Source organism: Hirundo rustica, chromosome 19 (assembly GCF_015227805.2).
Source record: "Hirundo rustica isolate bHirRus1 chromosome 19, bHirRus1.pri.v3, whole genome shotgun sequence".
Classification (NCBI taxonomy): domain Eukaryota; kingdom Metazoa; phylum Chordata; class Aves; order Passeriformes; family Hirundinidae; genus Hirundo; species Hirundo rustica.
In genome coordinates this window covers 6149306-6168197 of record NC_053468.1, presented here as the reverse complement: position 1 = coordinate 6168197, position 18892 = coordinate 6149306, and the positions used below count along the sequence as shown (strand labels likewise).

Sequence of the window (18892 nt, the reverse complement as noted above, 5' to 3'; positions counted from 1 at the left end):
GTATTACCATGGTAGGCAGGAAGCAGATGTGACCAAGTGCAAGTGATGTTTGTGTTTAGCTCCCCTGTACATATCCAAGGGCTTCAGACCTGGATAACTTGTGCCCTGCCAGGTCCGTATCCCCACCGCGCCCCAGGTTAGAGATCTGCATGGGACTGTTTTCTGCTCAGTCTCCACAGGGGCAGATGCTGCAAGTTGTGTCAGTGTTTCATTCAGATGCATTTTCCCTGTGGAGAGATTAGTTATGAGCATTGCTTCACATGAATCCCCCTTAGGGCAGGCAAACCCTGTGGATGCCAGGTTGTAGGATGAGCCACAAAAACGTGAGGGTTTTTTATGGGCAGAGAAGAACTGAGAGTCTTAGAAATAAAGATGTTCTGCCTCTGAGCTTGTCAGGCCTTTGAGCTGAGTAAGTGCTGTTCTGCATTAAGCAGCGCAGGTGCTGCTGAGGGAGGACACACTTTCCTCAGCCATCAGGAAGGTGAACTCGAGTTTGTCTTGGTGATTGAACAAATTCAGGTTGTGTGGCCTCATCCTGCCTCCCTAAGACGCCCACGCTGAATTATTCATGTTGTGTTTTCTGGGAATGCTGAGTTTGTAGGTGAAATCCATAAACAGCAAAGAGAGCGAGTTGGTGAAGGTGGCATCTGCCTCACGCTCTGTCTCGCCGGGGTGGCTGAGTGTAGCAGTGGGAGCTGCATTTGGTAGGTGTAGCTGTGAAATCCCATAAACACTCCGCCGGGTTGTGGTTGTTTGTGGCAGTACGAGCTCGTTGAGAATACAAAGCACTTCAAAGGGAGCTTTCAAGGGATGTTTCTTCATTTAGAATAAAATGCAAATACCGTGTGACCTCAAAACGGGGAGAACATCATCCATGGAGTAAAAAAGGGGAAGTGCTCCTGTGCATAGTAAAATCAGGAACAACTCTACAACTGCTTCCTATTCTAAAAGCAGGACAAACAAAGCGGTAATAACTTACAGGCTTGGAACTGCCAAGGAGTTTGACCTGCTTACACTAAATTCGTGCTCTGGGTTCTTTTCTAGAGGAGTCCTTCTCCTTTCTCTGATGGAGATTAACCCTCAAGGGCTAAAGTTTGCTTTGTTCCATTTCTACACGTGTTTGTGCAAATGTGGGACCCTGAGAGGCTGCAGTGTTGGTGCTGAAACCGAGCAGGGGTATTCCTGCCCTCAGAGGTGAAAAGCACGCTCAGGATAACAAGTATCTGTCTCTTTATTAGGTTTTTAAGAATTGTTTTCCTTTGTTCCCTCCCCCGGGCAGAATGGAATTCAGGAAGATGGGATTACCCTGTGATGAAGCTGACCCATTGTGCTGCCTTTCAGCATTTTCTTTATCTCATTTCCAGGGCAGGAACTCCCTCTCTTTCCCATAAGGCTGTCCCTATCCTTTTGATGGGTTTATACAGGATTTCCTGCTGAGTCAATAGCGGAGGAGTGCAGGGAGATAGCAGTCGGGATTCGCAGGGAGCCTGTGCTCAGCCGGAGGAGGTTCAGCCCGGCGGAGGCAGAGCAGCGCTGCCTTTTGACTTATGTAAGTGGCGACTTTTTGCTGTATAATTAATAATTGTAATAAAATCACATTTGCATCCCATCGCACCAATACCTTCTCTGTGGCAAGATTTAGAGATAACGCAAGGTCCACACCCACTAGCATCTTTACCAGTGGGTGAGTTTCGGCCCGACTGCGACTTTAGGGATCCGCAGACATTTTTTTTTCCCCTACAGATGCATGCTGACAGCGGGACCCCCGAGCGCTGCGGGATCGGCTCCGTGCCGGGGGGATGCCCTTTCCCTGTAACCGCTGAGTCCATCCCCGTTTCGCGAGACCCCCGGACCCCCCGGGGGCTCCCCCGTGGGCGCGGCGGGGCGGGCGCGGTCCCGGTTCCCCGGGAGGGGCGGGGGCGCGGGCTGCTGCAGGGCGGGGGTCGCGTCCCCAGGCCCCGCCCCCGCGGCCGAGGGGGCGTGGCCAGCCCGGGCAGGGGCCAATGGGCGGGCGGTCACGTGCGGGGGCGTGGCGGTGCGGCCCCCGTTTCCTGCGGGTCACGTGGCCGGTGCCCGGCGTTGCCGTGGCAGCGGCGGAGGCGGCTCCGGCTCCCGCTCCCTCTCCGGATCCCGATCCCTCTCCAGCTCCTGCTCTGCTCCCGGTCCCTCTCCCGGCGGTCCCGGCACGGCCCCCGGACAGCAGCGCGGTGAGACACGGCCCGCCCCCGCCGCTCCCGGGGCCGCATCGCGCCCGCAGGGGGTTCATCCCTAGCGGGGCCGGCGCTCTGGGGCAGCGGGCGGCGTCCCCTCAGGCGTGTGGGGAGGGTGACGGGCTCGACCTGCAGACGTGGGAGCATCTCTTGCCCGCGGGGCTCCGGGAGGAGGGAGTCTCGCCCTGCCCGGGGTGTTGGTTTTATCCTTCCTGAGCAGGGATTCCCCTGCCCGGGGCGGTGCGCGGGGGACGCGCCTCGTCCTGCCCAGCCAGGAGGAATCCCGTGCCGGCACGGTGGTGGTGGGATGTGCGCCTCACCCTGCATAGCTGGGGGCAATCCTCTGCACCTGGAGGGAGGGGGTGAGTGGGAAGGGTCCGCTGTGGGCAGAGAAGGGGGTCCCGTCCTGTCCGGAGGTGCTCTGGATGTGCCATGGGATGAAGAAAGCAGGGCAGCTCCCGCGGGATATATCGGGACAGGAATGCTCTCGGCGGAGTGCTGTAGGGGAGACACCTCCAGTATATACGGTGCAGGGAAGATCCTGGCCCAGGGTGCTTTTGGAGGACGGGATCGGGGGGTTGGGTCCCATCCTGCCTGAGGAGATGTGGAGGATCCTTGGGATGCTGGATCAGGATGCAGTGGTGGAAGGTTGTGCCCTGCCTAGGAAAGAGCCTCTCTTCCAGGTTGCTTTTGGAGGGAAAGGTGCTCACTGCGAGTGGGTCTCATCCTGGCTTGAGGGATCCCCTGTCTGAGGCTGTTGTTGGAGGGGAGATCCTCGCTGTGTGGGATATTTACCCCTGCCCAGGGTGTGTGAAGGTGGCTGGAAGAAGGTGCCCTGTGAGGAGGATCCCATCTGTGGTGGTGGGATCGGGGTCACATCCTGCCTGGGGGGTGATCCCCTGCTGCCACAAGGGTGATCACAGCTACGGGCTGTTCACACTGGGTACTCGGACACCTCAGGAGTGCTGCTTGGAGGAGTCCTAAGCCTGAAGAGAACATAAGAAGGGATTTCCCATGGCAAAGACAGCTTGAGTTCATCGGGGTGGAGTAACAGGGCTTGGGATTTGGCTTAGCCATGGCCTGCAGGGGCTTGAACAATGTTAGACAGGGACTGGCACAAACCCACAGATCAGTTTGGGAGTGTGGGGCAGAAACCTGGGACTGAGGAGGGGGTTGGTATCCCAAAACCGGGCAGAGGAGCTGCCAGTGCTGCAGAGACAGCGCTCTGTGGGTGACTGAGCACGGCAGTGGTGGGAGGGGGATCCACTCAGCTCGGCCCTGGTGGTTTTGGCTTCATTCCCAGCTGTGGAGAAAACCCCACACGAGCCCTGAGATTGGAGGAGGCAAAGGCTTTCCCTTTTCCAAAGGACAGCACTTGGCAGGTTAAGAAAATCAACATAAGGGAGCAATCACAGAGAGCTTTCTGTCCTCCCAGTGCGAGATGAAGTGGGGTCAGATGTGTTGGTGGTGCAGGGGAAGTGAGTGAAGACACAGCTGGGATGGACTTAGCCAGGGCTGCCTGAGGAAAAGTCTCCTGGAGGATTCCTCATTCCCCATCCAGAATTCAACAGCCCTGTGCAGTCAAACCCTGTCTGATAGTTATTTCTGTAAGAACAACTTAAACCTTTAACTTTGCGAGGCAGGAAGGTGAAATCTCCAGAATAAGCTTGCCCTGATGCAGATGACAGGCTGAAAAGTATTTCCAGAGTAAAACTGCTCCAGCTACAGTGCATGTAAAATGCTTCTTTGGTCTTGTGTTTCAGCCCTTGGAGCCCTCCACGCAGTCCCCCTCCATGTCCATAGCCAGCAAGGTGAGTCTGACTTCTGGGCACTGCTTGTTTGGGTTACATTTGTGTTTATGGATTTCATTCTGAAGCTGTTTACTTATTTGAGAACATCTCTTGAGCTGCTCCAGAGTGAAAATTCAGCCTTGTGGTATTTTTAGCTTATTTTTCTAAGGGAAGAAGCAGATGTGATTGGGTTCTCTTGCCCTCTCTGTAACCTCTGTATTCATTTGTCTTTTTAATGGAATTTTTCCCAGAGGTCAAAGTTTCCTACATAGAAAGTTCCTAAGTATTTTATGAAAATAAATGGCAGAGTAGAGGCCATCACTGTCCCAGCTGGGGACAAAGGGAGTGCATTCACTCCATGCTATACATTGCAGGATCCACACAGGATGTTGTCACAGGAAACAGCTACATAGTTTTGCTGCTCACAGATTGTTTCTTCCTCCAATCCTCCCAGGAGGCTTTTTTTATTCTGTAAAATAGGTGATTCTTGCCTTTTCTGGAAACACGGACCAAGCAGGAAGGTTTGTCCCTATTATTGTTTCTCTTTGTTTTTATTATAGCATAAATGTTCTAGTATGCCTTTCTTTTTTGTTTGTTTGTTTGGGGTTTTTTTATTTTTGCTACTTCTAAATATTTAGAAAATTCCTGAGCAGGTCAGGAACCTCCCTGGAGTGTTCCAGGGGCTGTAACAGCGGCCTTGTCACAACCTTCCCAGGAATCATCCTGTGCTGCCATCCTTGTTATGTCTGGGGGGACCGGAACCTGAAAGCCCCCCCGTGTTCAGGAGGGACAGCCTTGGACCTGCAGTGCTTTATTTGCTGTTCTTTGTTATTGTGCCTGAAACAGCTTCCTTCCCTTTTAGTAACAGCATTCAGAGTTGTGGGCAGTTGATGTCCTTTTGATCTTTGCCATTTCTCCAAGTCTCCCAGCAGTGATGGCTTTATTAGCTGTTCCCATGTGGCCCCTGTACGTGGGGAGCTGGGGGGATGCAGGCCGGGCTGAACGGTGCCTGTGACCTTGAGAAGTGGTGCTGGGACTAATTAGTGCCACACCAGGTGTGATTCTGGGCAGCATCTCCTCCTCCTGGGAGCTGGTGAGTGTTTTATGGACAGAAGGTGCAGCTCTGGTGTCTCTGCCGCCACCACAGTTGTGAGTGAGGGAATTAAACAAGGAATCGTGGTTTCCGTTCTTTCGAAGGCTGAGTTAGTTTCAGATGTCTGTCAGAGCTGAGAAATATTTGCACAAAATATTCCATGGATGTTGTGCCTGGGGATCACCGGAGCCATTTGGCAGCAGCCTGGGGATGTTTTCTGTAAGGCTTCCACCCCTTGAAATATTCTTGCCGCTTTCATTCATCTCTCAGTGTAATCCCTTGAATCTGAAGATGATGTAATTTCCTGGAAGAAGTTTGCTTTCGCCCTTGGAATTGCCTTTTCCTTTCCCGCCGCTCAGAGCCACCAGTGGAAGTAAGGGAAGAGGATTCTTGGTCAAATGTGGCTGATAAATGGAGTGTGAGCAGCTCAGGAAATTCAACTTCCCACTGCAAAAGCTTGGGAAGGTCATTTGTTAACCCTACACAGCGTTCAGCTCTGTGATTGTTGGGGAAGAACTGTGCTCACCTAAACTGAGCTTTGAGAAAAACCGGTGTGCTGGTTCAAAAGTAAACCAGGGGGAGAGATTAACCCCCACAGAAATACCCTGAGACAGACTTCAGATTGGAGTTACAATTTGATAGAAAGATTAAATAGATGCAGTGATACAGAAAAACTCTCTGAAACCCACAAAGTCAGAGTACAACCTGGCCCGTGTTGGTCAGGGTGGTTGCAGTCTGATTAAACAGTGGTTGCAGTGCTGTTAAAGTGATGGTTGCAGTGGTCCTGTGGGTGCTCTGGTCCTCCTGTGGAAGTTCGGATGTCCCCAAACTGCCCAGATAACATACAGACAGATGCAGGCGGGAAGGTTCGATACCTCCCCCGGAGCTGGGAATTTCACAATGGAGCGATGTGATCCTGTGAGTCACAGGCTATTCTGGGGAGTTCTTCATGCCCTAGGTCGTTACAGCTGCCCATTGGTGCCCATTGTTGGCCCATTGGCAGGGATGACCCCCGTGGGCTGGGTGTATTTATCGCGGCTGAGTTAACTTGTGAAGACAAAGAAACCCCACCCTGCCATGCAGGGTTTGCCTCCTTCCCTTATCTAACACCCAGCTTGCAGCCTGGGGGGTCGGGCGTGCACTGTGCAGCTCCTGCAAGAGGCCATTAACAGTTCATCAGGAATGATGTGGATGGGAGTAGAATTCACAGTTTGGTCACACCCCACATTGTAACCCAGGAGGAACGGTTTCCAAAGAACGGGCAAAAAGTGACTCCCTGGACTGGTGTTTGGTACTCTGAGATGCATTTGGAGCTAGCCCATGATGCACTGGGAAATGAACTGTCGACTCAAAACCAAGATAAGATGAGGGGCACGTGTATTTATGTAAAACAGTTTTTTTATGAGCGAGAAGGAATTAAAGGGCAAAGTTAAGGTGCCTGCTCTGAAATGAAAATCCCGATGCTGTGCAGCCTTTCTGAATTTCTACTGCGGTAGTTCCCAGGCGTACCTTTGTAATCTTTCCTAGTTCTCGTGGTCATTTTTAGCAATTATGGATTATGGGGTTCTGTCTTCCAAGTGTGATGTTATTTGGCCCATCATTTTCCACTGACCAAGGGCAGCTTTGTTCAACTGCAGCTTTTCCAGTAGTTGATGCTCATCCTGTGCACCACCCCCTCTTGAACATGACTGTTTTGTTCCCTCAGCACTTCTCTCATCATGAGCTCTGAACTAAACGTTCCGGTGGATCCTTCCACTCCTGCCTGCTGCTCTGAGCCGGGCACAAAGGGCATGGATTATCGGGACTGGGTCCGGCGCAGCTACCTGGAATTGGTCACGTCCAACCACCACTCCGTTCAAGCCCTTTCCTGGAGAAAATTGTACCTGAGCCGAGCCAAACTGAAAGCCTCCAGCAGAACCTCTGCTCTGCTCTCTGGATTTGCAATGGTAATGTGTGCTTTATAGCTCTTTGAACTGTGAAGGTTTTTGGGTTGCCTCAAATCAACTATTAATCAGTGTTTTCCTCCTGGGAAGAAGCAGGCAGTTGTTTCCTGAAGAGACAGGAGGCATCTACCTGGGGGCTTCTGTTTGGCTGCTGCTGCAAATTTTGAGGCTGGCTGTCTCACTGCAGCAGGGATACAGGAGCTGTCTAACAGCCAACCCACACATTCCCAAGTCAGCCTCGTAAAAGTATGAATCCCCTACCTGCAAGTGATCCCAAATGCTCTAGCAGCATTGCTAAACAATCCAGGATGTCCTTTGGCCCCGAGGCTGTCCTGTGCTGGCTGCCCTCATGCAGGCTGCTCTTGGGTGTGGAGCGCTTTCAGGCCCCTGTGGTTGCTGTGGTCCTGAACGTTATTTTAATTTCTCTGCATGTTTTCTCAGGTCACGGTGTCTAAAATAAGGTGGAGGTTGGGTCACAGTCTGCCAAAGTGAAGTTTGCACAGCGTGATCAGGGAGATCGTGTTCTACCACTGAGGTGTGAGAAGAGGCCCTGAGCCTCAGACCTGGTGTCAGAGGGCTCTGCAGCCTGCAGGGAGCCAAACCCGGTATATTTTTGTCAGTGCTGCCTTTTGGAAGGGATCCCTGGTGCTTGCTTTCCGTTGTACAGCACTTGGGTGCTATTTGGAAGTGATTTGCATAGGTCAGAACCGTGTCAGAAGTGAGCAAATAAACAAGACCGAGACAGTCAGTGGTCCAGTGCTCAGGCCTGTCTGAGCTGTGTGTTAAAACACCACCATAAACACACACCACATGCCAGTGTGAGCCCCTTTATCTCCCATCAGCTTTTGCTTACTGGGAGTGAGAATTGAAACCAGTTTTGGGGAGGTTTCCTGTTTAGGAAGTGGGCAGGTCTGGTTGTTCCCGAGGTCTGTCAGCAGAGGGGCAGAGGGCAGCGCCTGGATGGCGTGGGACACGATGTGAAGATGTTTCATCCCTCAGCTCAGAAGCTAGGAGGGAAGGACAGATCTCAGGAACTTTCCAGATCGCCTTTCTTGTTTTATTTTAGCTTCCTTCCGCTGGTTTTTCCTCCCCCAGCCCCCCAGATCATGAATCATCCATAACATTACAGCAGCCTGGGATGATGAAGTTGGTCACCCAAAGTGAAGCAGGAAAGCTGCAGGCTGGAGTGGAGACAGGGTGCTCATTGCTTTCCACGCTTTCCACTCACTGGCTGTGTGCAAAAGATGTTCTTAAAAGCTTTTCTCAAAGTCTGTGTTGGTTTGTAACCAAGCTTGTGTGCTGCAGGGGCAGAAGGTCCCTCCTGTTTTTGAGAAAGCTGGGTGCTCTCCTGTAGACTTCTCTCACACAGGAGTTTTCCTCTGAAAAGCCTCTCACGTGCATGCTCTGTGTGCCTCTGGTTACTGGAGTTGTGACTGTTGTCCTTAATACGATTATTAAATTAACATTTTGTGGTTTTGGGGGACAGATCTACCAGCGTGGTCACACAAGATGTCCCTGCTGGGCTGTGCTGTCACTGGCACCACTGAGACTCAGGGGCTTGCAGCCCACCCACGCTGCAGGGCTGAGCCACATCTCCAAAAACAAAGCACACTTTCTCAGCTCTCACAGCAGAAAGTTGCTGGAAGTCCTTGGCAAACACACAAAATTAACCACTGGTTTAAACATTCTCTTTGAACTGTTTAAATTGCAGTTGAATATACATAGGTGTAAGTAGTGTTAATTATGCTCACCAGCCTAACGTAAGAAATAGACCTGAAATCAATAACTAAGAAATAAAATCTCTTGCAATAAGGAATTCTTTTTATTAGCAGGCTTTTCCCCCATCTGATTGGAAAGCTGAGGTGTTTGTTCCTCCTGGGTTATTTCTCCACCGGTATGCAGGAATTTGGTACACGGATGTTTACTCTCTAATAAGAGTACCTCTTTGGCTATTGATGAAAGAAGAGAAGTTATTTAGTGATAAATATGTGTAGACGTGGCACTTGGGGCCATGGTTTAGTGGTGGACTTGGCAGTGCTGGTGTAGTGTTGGATTCTGTGGTCCTAAAGGTGTTTTCCAGTCTGAAGGATTCTGTGATTCTATTAAACTTTCCCCAGATCCTCGAGTTCATTTGATTACATAAACAAATGTCATCCAGGGCTTGGCTATTGCTTTATTTACTTCCCTGTCGGTGTGTTTGATTCAAGCTAACTCCATATTGGCTGAAATTATTGTGAGCTGATGGATATTTAATCAACAGGCCATGGCTCTGATCCAGCTCCTTCTGGACAGGCTGCAGAATAATGTGAACCTTCCTCGTTACCATCCCTGGTATTTCTGGCAGAGCACTGAGGCAGGGCAGGAGGATGTGGGTCATTCCAGTGCCAGGTCTGCTTGGAGGTGGGCTGTAGGGCAGCTGCATCTGCCCCGAGGAGGCTGCAAATAAAGGAAATGTAGAGGGAGCTTAGGAAACCTCCTTAATAATTTTCCTGATGGAAATAAGAGCTATTACTGCTAATCCATCTTCCCAAGACTTATCCAATTGCTACAGGATATGTGTTTGATTAAAAAAAAACAACCAAAACAAAAACCCTTTCAGACCTACTGGAGTTATTGTTTTTACAGTCTGCCAAACCATCTGTGAGAATGTGTCATGGTTTATGTTAAGGCATTTGTCATCCTTTTGCTTGATATTATCTGTCCGGTCTAAATTTCTCAAGATGAATAATACCTTTGTTGTAGATGGTCTGAGTTGTACTGGTCTAAACCCCACCATCATTGCATGCAATTTAATTGCAGTTTAATTCTAAAATGTTGTGAGCCCTTGATCCTGTAATTCTGGAGTTCAGCTGGGTTATTCTCAAGCTTAAAATTAAGCCTGTGCTGAAATATTCCATGGCTTGGCAGAGAGCTCAGCCTTGCAAAGTTGCTTCTGGGAAGAGGTTAAAATGAAGGGGGCTATTACGTGGAAGAGTATAATTGTATCAAACATGACATATTAATAGTTTTACAGGCTAGGCAGCATATTTAATGATTTTTAAATGGGTTATGTCAGCTTGTCCTCTTTCTCTCATCCCGGTCAGGGAATGACATGACAGCCTGTGCTGGGTAAAGCAATAAGAGCTCACTCACCTTTTCAGTACTTGTTTGGCTTAAATGAACTGTTTTTCTGCCTTGCTGCCCTATCTGGATTGGTGTTTTTCACTGAAATACCTCTTACTGAGCCATCAGTCAGTGTTAAAAATTCATCACATCACACAGCTGAAGCTCGCCCTGGGGAATAGGTTAGTCTGGGAGGAAACATCCAATTAGCTGAAAAGTGCTACTCATGTGAAGGATAACAAGCAGAAATTGATATGTTGACACGAGCCAGGCTTTCAGCTTTAATATAAAGCTATAAATTGGACATGCAGGTACAATTCCCATTCAGCTGTGTCTCTGGGTATTACAGCACCCCATAATGAACAATGTACCTGCAGGTTTTCCTGGCTGATGGGGCGTGACTGGCAACCACAGTGCTGTACAAATTCATTGTACAGTGAAGCAGAGAATAAATCTGATCTCCTCCCTCTCGAGTCAATATAAGGGGAACTGCAAAGGGAGCATACACAAGGCAACGTGAAATCTGTTCTAATTAAATTGACCTTGCAATTGATACTGAAGCCAGTCCTGTGTTAGGATTTTCTCTGCTATACAACAAGAACTACTGTAAACTGCAACCAGGAGCCGATAAAAACAAACAAACAAACAAAGGTAAAACCCTGACATGTTCATGATCAGAACAGAAGGCTGGGAATGCCTGAGAACTATCACAGTATTTATGGTGTCTCTAATGTCTTTAATAGTTGATGAAGCTATAAAATCCAGACTTGTAGAGATTGACCATTTTTCCACACGTGTTGTATCTTGCTTGCTGGTAAATCTGTTCAGACTTGACTGTGATCTGATGGGTTTCAGAGCAAATGTAGGTAGGGCAGCAGTCATGCCAGCTGGTTTCCATTCCCTTTAATCCTTCTCAGGGCTTCCAACAGGGACAACATGAGCATACCCCTAATCTTCCAGTGCCTAAATAATATTGTGAACAAGTCATACCAGAGCAAGTGGTGCAGGTGATTATACAGAGCCTGAAATGGCTGCTCAGGGAAGCCTCATGTGAAGTCTAGATAACATAATCATGAGTCAGTTCTGCAAAATCCTTCAGTGTCCCAGAATTGAGTGCAGATTTGAAACTTTGCCTTCTCATGATGTTCTTTAGAGGGGCTTCTTTCCAGCAAGCTGTGCTGTGCTGGAGCAGCAGGTCAGCTGGGATCACCAGAGGTTTTTCTTGCTGCCAAGAGAGTTCACTTCTCTGTAAATCATGAAGGGCAACTACAGATCCAAGCCAGCTGCTAGAGAGGAATGTTTGATAGTCTTGTCCACTGCTTTTGTGTCTTTTCTTTGCAGAAGGTTTGTGCAGTCCTTTCAGGGGTGCCACCACACAGAAGTACTGGTTTGCTTCACAGGTTGCTTAAGTAATTTGAAAAATTCTTATGCTAAACCAGTTAACAGGACTCCAGTTCTGGTCTCAAAAGAGCTTCCTGTTCTCTTGCACGCATTCTGCTTCTTAAGCTTTATTTGATTAAAGTAAAAATAGCTTTAGAGACCTGCTGTGTGATAGCTCTTGTTTTGGGAAGGAGACTCCTGGGTTACTGAGCACACCCATAAACCAGTAGCTATCCACTTCTGCTGGGTGTATCACTAAATTATTACCTCTCAAGGGAGAAATTTGAGGATATAAATAACTTAAAAGTTATTTATCTGGGCATATTTGTAATAAGAACAAACATAAACTGTTCTGAGGATAGAAGGCAGTTATTTTAACTATGGGCTAACTTAAGCTATAAAGTAGCTTGCGTGCTTCCCATGGTGGGTAGTGAAACCTGGCTGGCCACTGGCCAGAGGAGCTGCTTGGTTTTGCTTTTCTTCACACGCCTGAAGTTGAAACTTCCTGCGCTGCAGCCGCAAGGAAGGAGTGGCACTAGAGGGTGTGATGGGGAGTTATAGCAGGCTGTTAGCTGCCTCCCAGCCCCATGTGGCATCTAATGAGCTCCTTCTCTTGTGTGCTGTGTTTGGGGAAGTTCCTGTGGCTCATGGTGGCAAGGAGAGGAGTGTTCTTTGATAAAACCAGTCTCAGAGTGGCTGCAGCACAGGCAGCGTGTGCATCCTCGTGGGTGACAGCAGCGATCCATCCGGGCTGCCATCCCAAAAAGCTCTGGAGTGTGTACTTGACCTGAGGTGTTCTTCCTGAATCGAGATGCTTTCCTGGCTGAAAGCCTCGAGAAGAGGAAAGCCAGCAGGTGTTGACAAGCTCTTTGTTCCTTCCGCAGGTCGCCATGGTGGAGGTGCAGCTGGAGGTGCAGTACAAGTACCCCCAGATGCTGCTGATCGCCTTCAGCGCCTGCACGACGGTGCTGGTGGCCGTTCACCTCTTCGCCCTGCTCATCAGCACCTGCATCCTGCCCAACGTGGAGGCCGTGAGCAACATCCACAACCTGAACTCCATCAGCGAGTCCCCCCACGAGCGCATGCACCCCTACATCGAGCTGGCCTGGGGCTTCTCCACCGTCCTGGGAATCCTCCTTTTCCTTGCCGAAGTCGTGCTCCTGTGCTGGATAAAATTCCTGCCGGTGGGCTCCATCCTGAAAAACGAGACCGCCAACGCGGAGAAGCCCAGCGGCCACGCGGGGTGGCAGTCGGCGCTGGTGTCCACCATCATCATGGTGCCCGTGGGTTTGATTTTTGTCGTCTTCACCATCCACTTCTACCGCTCCTTGGTGCGGCACAAAACGGAGCGGCACAACCGGGAGATCGAGGAGCTCCACAAACTGAAAGTGCAGCTAGATGGGCACGACAGAGGCATGCAGGTGGTGTGACAGAGCCTGCACACAGCTCAGCCAGGGCTGAGAGCAAAATACCTGGTCTGCTGCTTGGTGAGAAGCACCAGGGATGGATTTTCTTGAGGCTTAAATCTGTAAATGCTACTTGCCTGCCATTTCTAGCTGTGGTTCCTGTGCTGTTCCACGTGCTGGGGGGCTCTGCCCTGGTTCTGGTCCCACACACTTGGTACTTAAGTTGACACTGCCGTGGTGTTCAAGGTCAAAACTTTATCTACCTTAACATTGGTAGCCAAAAATCTGTATTTTTTACAAATGCAATATTCCATTGCCAAAAGTGAAACTGCATTGGCTGTCCCAAAAGCCTGTGTGTGTGTGTGTGTGTGTGTGTGTGTGTGTGTGTGTGTGTGTGTGTGTAGGACCTGTCTTACATGTCAGAACTCCCTGGCTGTCAGTGCAGCCACAATTAACTGGCAGCTCATTCCTAGAGCAGAGCTGATTAATGTGGGTACCTGCAGCTGACTCAAGGACATCCAGGAAAGCACAACAGAAACTGAGAATGTTGATCACCATTGTTCCAAAGCAAGTATTCCATAAATATATAAACAGAAAGAAAACAGCCTTAGCTTTTATGTTCTTTTTTTGCTACTCTTTGCTATATTTTTTTACAGCTTGGGATGTAGGATTTTGAATTGCAGGAGCCTGGGAAGTTTTCTCGTACTTTCTTCAGCGGCATCTGTCACCTTAGGTTGAGCAAGTGCCAAGATCATGTGTTTTTTCCCAATAAGAGGCAAGAGTGCCCAGGGAAGGCTTACAGGTGTTTTAGTTTTAACAAGGACATTCTTAAAACAGAACAGTGACAGGGAATTTAATGAGACAAGACTTTGAAGGACTAACAAATCAAGTTTCAAGGAGGTAAAGTAGTGACAGCAGGTATTGTAGAAATCTGCCACTGTGTCTTCTTCATTTGTGCATTGCTGTGATGCCTTTTGCCCGGTTTGCTGGAGAGAACAAGCCCAGTCCTGTGTTATTTCATCATTTGAGGTTTTGTTTTTTGTTTTTCTTTTTTTAATTGACTGTAGCATTTTTCTGTCAGAAATGAATGCTTCCTTCTCCCTCTACCAAAGCAGACAACTCCTCGGGTGGAACCTGGAGCTGGCCTGACGAGCCTGATGGAGCTGGATCTGGCAGGAATGCTGTGTGCCATTAACGAGCTATCCCTTTCCTTTGAGCTCATTTCTTTTTGCAGCAGCTGAGACAATGACACTTGCATGTCTGTGTTGCTTAGCAAGGGAAGCTTGTAAATTCCATAGCATCCTCGTGGGTGAAATCTTCTGTAAAAAAACCCCTTGATTTAATGATTTTTGGTAACTTTGTGGAGAGAAAAGAATGTTTTGGAATCATCAGCTCTTTCAAGGGAAAGTCAGGCTTTCTGACACACAGGGCTGCAAGAAGCATAAGCACATTTTCTTGGCCCTGATCCTGTGTTGGTTTCCTCCTCTGCACTCCAAAACTGCAGTTTCAGAGTCTCCGAGGCCTTATAGGTTTCTGAACTCGTTAAGGATGTTTATAAGGTTCCATTTAACCCTGGGCCCTTATCCCACTGGGATTTGAGGGCTCTAATGGCAGTGTATTACATGTCAGCTTCCCAGAAGGGAGAGTACATGCAAACCCCAGGGCAGCAGGGTGACACTATCCCAATATTCCTCTCTGGCGTGGGCCTTGGGAAACCAACTCTCATCTCTCTTGTTTACATGTGAATGTGAGCATTGCTGAACAAGTTGCTTAGCACTGTGTCTGTGGCTTTCATCTGCTGTTCTTGCTGCAGTTGGCATGTACCATATTGGCTGATGTGCAGCAAAGAAAATCGTCTTTGTGTGTTAAATGACTAATCTGTATTCATGTGCATATGCAAAAAACAAGGAGTGTCCTCCAGGAAGTGGGGTGGTCCTGAAATTCATATGAACTCCCCAGGACTCTGCCCTCTCTCCCTCCTCTTTTTACCATAATAAAAATTAAAAAGGTTTATACAACAGAATCAGAGTTGAGTTTTCTGCCAAGTGCTACACGTGTTGGCTCCCCTACCAACAGAATTTCTGCTGAGAGGCCAGAGCCAGACCAGACAGGATGAATCTCTCATCTGTACTTTGCACTCCCCTTTAACATCAGTAATAGTAGGACCTTGTGTGCTGAGAGGTTCAGCAGGCTGTCAAGGAAAGCATTGCACCATTTTTGCAAAATCTTTTTTAAAAAGCTTCCCCCTGTGCATACAGTGCTGCAAAAGCAATGCAGCTTGCATCATTCATTTAATTTATTGCGAATGTAATAAACTTCAGCAAATTGAGAAAAGCAGCAGAGACTGTGCTTTGGTTTTGTAGAATAGCTGGTTCAGGCTTAGGTGGGATTGCATTCAAGGTCAGTCTCAAGGCAGCCCATCTGTGACTGGAGTGGGACCACCTTACCCCAGGGGCGAGTCTGAGGTGCAGTTTGGGATGGTGTCCCAAGGGCAAATGCTAAAACAGAATAATAACGTGCTTTCTGTCTTTGCTTGCAGCTTTGTTCCTTGTGTCTCTCTGGGCACTGAATCCTCCCTTCCATGAGAAGCTCATGGGGGTATTTTTGCTCTTCGATTGTCAAGGTTACCCATCCACCTTCATGCTGTAACTCCTCTCCCTTCCCAACAGCAGCACTTGCTTTTCTTGCTCCTGCCTCTCTTCCTGCAATTTATTTACATTTCCACCACGGTTGGGTCCAGACTTGTGTTGAAGAAATGTTCAATGTGGTACCATCCATGAAGGAAGGAAGTAGGGATGTTGTAGTTATCCAGCTGGGTGTTTCTGTGCTACAGCACCAGAAAATCCTCCTTGCTCCTGCTGCTGCCCCCGTGGCTGTCAGCAGGATTCCCATCAGTCAAGCCAGCCTTTCCACACTGTCCCAGCAGGGCTGGCAGCTCTCTGTGTCACGTCTGGGTTTGTCTGCCCGTGCCTGGCCACGTCTGTCCCGTGCTGTCACCTCTCTGTCGTTCCTGTGGTGTCTGTCGTTCTTGGAGTGTCCCAGGTTTTGTGTGGCTGCAATCCTGTGATGCCTGCATGGCAGTGCTTCTCCCAAGGGTTCCACCCTCAGCTGGGGACGTGTGTTGAGGATCTCCCGTGGTTTTCTGTGCCCGCTTTGGGCTCTGGGCTGCTGCAGTCTGGGGTGGCTGCTGCCCTAATTCTCAACCCCCTTGGGCTGTGCCTCTCTGGACCAGCTGTTGCCTTGTTGGAGCTATTTCTCCAATTTTTGCACTGGAGCTTAGCACAGGGACAGCCAAGACCTTGCTTCAGAGTCTTCCTCCAGGTATTTTTTGGCCAGTTTTTGCCCAGCAGGAAAGTGCCGCTGTGCAGGAACCCTGTCTGCCCACCCTAAAGCAGGGAAGGAGCTCTCAAGGACAGGGGAACAACAATTTTTTGTATCAGTCCCGTGCACCAGCCTTGGTTCGGAGGCAATTCCTCTCTCCGTTTCCGTCTCAGCAGGAGTAAAGAAGGGGCAGGACCGCGAGCTGGAGGGAGCAGGATCGGGTTCTCCCTTTGCTGTATTCAGTGGCAGCTCTCACTCTGACCTCTCTATTTTTAACATCGCCCTGGGGCAGGGCTGGCTCCCTCAGTGGAGAGGAGGCTTTCGGGGAGACTTTGTGACCCTGAGAGATGGAATAATGTTGGGTTTGAGCATGTGATGGACGAAAGCGATACCGTGCGAGAGCCGCGGGCAGAGGGAGGGGGGGCGGCCGTAAGCGCTCAGATACCTGGAAGTGTTTCTGGAGAGCACCGGGTGGGTGCAGCTGCAGAGAAAACATCCTCCCACATCCTCCACATCCTCCCACATCCTCCAACATCCTCCCACATTCCGTTCCCTGGCTCTGGCATGTGGGGATGGGCAATCCCAGGTTGCCTCGAGGTTACCTGTGCTGGGCTCAGGGGGTGGAGGTGCTCCTCCTTGCCTTTCACAATGTGCTTTCTTTTATTTTCCTGCCTTCAAGCAAACAAACAAAAGGCCTTGGAGTTTCCCTGCTGCTGTAGATTCCTTATCTTTTAAATCTCCTTGCATCAGCTTCTAAGACAGCTTCCTCAACACCCCCTCAAGCTGCAATCAAATTCAGCTGGGCCAGGGGGCATATTTTCTGATTAACTCACAGGTTCTCTACAGCCATTTCAAAGCAGTTTCAGTAATTAAAATTGACTGGCTGGATTTGGAGAGTATTTCCCTGAATCCGTGTGTGTCCAGCTGGGAGTTTGCAGAGGTGTGACAACCATGAGTGCTAAGAGGAAGGAAAAAAAAAAAAAAAGAAAACCTGTATTTTAACTTTGCCTATTCTTGTTTTACCTCTGCATGATCAATATTTAATGTAGAACAACGAGTGTATCTCAGTTATTGTCCAGCTGTGTGAGAGAAACTGGATAAACTTGCTCAGTTATATGCTTCTTGGTGATTTCAGACTGATTTCTTGAAAGGCAGCTCAAGTCCTCCAGCATCCTCTATGGGTTAACTTGGGTTTTGCCTTTTTGGAAAAAAAAAAAAAAAAAAAGCTTGGTCAGATATTATCATTCTCCTTTCGCAATGCACAAGGAGATAACAATTAGATGCACTTCCTTTTAATGAGGGTCTGGGTTTTACGTGTTTTACAAGGAGGTTAAGGAGACAAGGAACTCCTGTAACAGGAAGACTATTAAAGTTTGTCTTCTGTTAATGATACCAGCCTAGTGGACAAAATTACTTTTAAGAGCTCATTAAGATGAATACATCTTCATACTTTTTCTCAGATTTCTATGGTACTTGACAGTAAATTGTTAATGTTTTGTAACACTTAGAAACAGGATTTTCTGGCATTTTTTCTGGTTTTCTGGCTTTTTAGGAGAGAGTTTAGATAAAGATTTAAGGAGTAATACTGAACAGATGGGTGTGCAATTGCATTTTGATCTGAGGATGAAGAGGCTGTTTAACAGGTGAAAAAGGTCAAAAGACTGGCACAGCAATGCCTGTGTAGTGACTAGATTAAGTTTTGGACTTCAAAAACAGCAAGAAAAAGCCCTCACTTTTTGGCTCAGTATTTAATTGTTCGCATTTTTTTCACATTTAAGATATCAGCTAGGAAGAGCTGGAATCTTCCGGCAAGAACAGCAGCTTCCTGTGTAGTTCAATCAAGGCAGAAAAATTCAGCCAGCAGATGCAGAGCAGAAGATGAACTAACACTGTGTAAGTTATTGTGGCAGTCTGATTCATCAGAATCCATCATCTGCTTTCACTGTGGAGAGAAATGGAGCAGCAGGGACGCACACAGAAAGTGTTTTAGCAGCCTGAGAGCACAATATAAATGTAAAAGGAAGCATTGGAAATGAGGGCCAAGAATTAATGGCAACCTTGACCGCTGCAGAGAGCAGATCCATGGAGAGGCTTGGAGCTGAAGGGTGAGGAGGATCCAGGTGCAGTGTTTGCTCTCTCTGTGACAGCCCGTGCTGCGTGTCCTCCCTGTGTGTCTGTGCCAGGCAGGCAGGCTCCTCGTCCTGCTTGGACAAAGCCCCTCTGCTCCAGCAGCAGCTGCAGGTGCTGTCCTGGGCATATCCCACTCCCAGCGCTGCTGAGCCCTGTGGACACCGGGCTGCAGAAGAGGTGAGGAACTGCTGCTCTCAGAGCACTGCCAGCTTTTGGGAGTGAGCTGGACAGTCACAGAATGGGTTGGGTTGGAAGGGACTTTAATGATCATCTAGTTCCTACCCCCTGCCACGGGCAGGGACAACTTCCACTAGACCAGGATCCTTCAGCCTGGCCTTGGACACTCCCAGGGATCCAGAGGCAACCACAGCTTCTCTGGGGAACCTGTGCCAGGGCCTCCCCACTCTCACAGGGAAGAATTTCTTCCAAATATCTAACCTAGATCTACCATCTTCCAGTTGCAGCCTATGAGGAATTTCCTGGGACAGAGCATGCTGCGAGCAGGCGTGGCCTGCCT

General features: G+C 49.0%; 1 protein-coding gene across 3 annotated transcripts; it reads left to right on the top strand.

Annotated features, from left to right (window-relative positions):
* The first annotated feature begins 91 nt into the window (after positions 1 to 91).
* On the top strand, positions 92 to 17359 carry ORAI2 (ORAI calcium release-activated calcium modulator 2). 3 transcript variants are annotated; one of them, XM_058422995.1, is made up of 5 exons: positions 92 to 704; positions 1365 to 1549; positions 3974 to 4021; positions 6799 to 7039; positions 12403 to 17352. In XM_058422995.1, the coding sequence occupies exons 4-5, from the start codon at positions 6812 to 6814 to the stop codon at positions 12946 to 12948; spliced, it is 774 nt and encodes a 257-aa protein (XP_058278978.1). In that variant the 5' UTR covers positions 92 to 704; positions 1365 to 1549; positions 3974 to 4021; positions 6799 to 6811; the 3' UTR covers positions 12949 to 17352. The 3 variants fall into 3 exon arrangements, with proteins under 3 accessions (XP_058278978.1, XP_039938732.1, XP_039938733.1); XM_040082798.2 differs by having other exon boundaries at positions 92 to 1549; XM_040082799.2 differs by lacking the exons at positions 92 to 704; positions 1365 to 1549 and adding an exon at positions 2048 to 2207 and having other exon boundaries at positions 12403 to 17359.
* The last annotated feature ends 1533 nt before the right edge of the window (positions 17360 to 18892 follow it).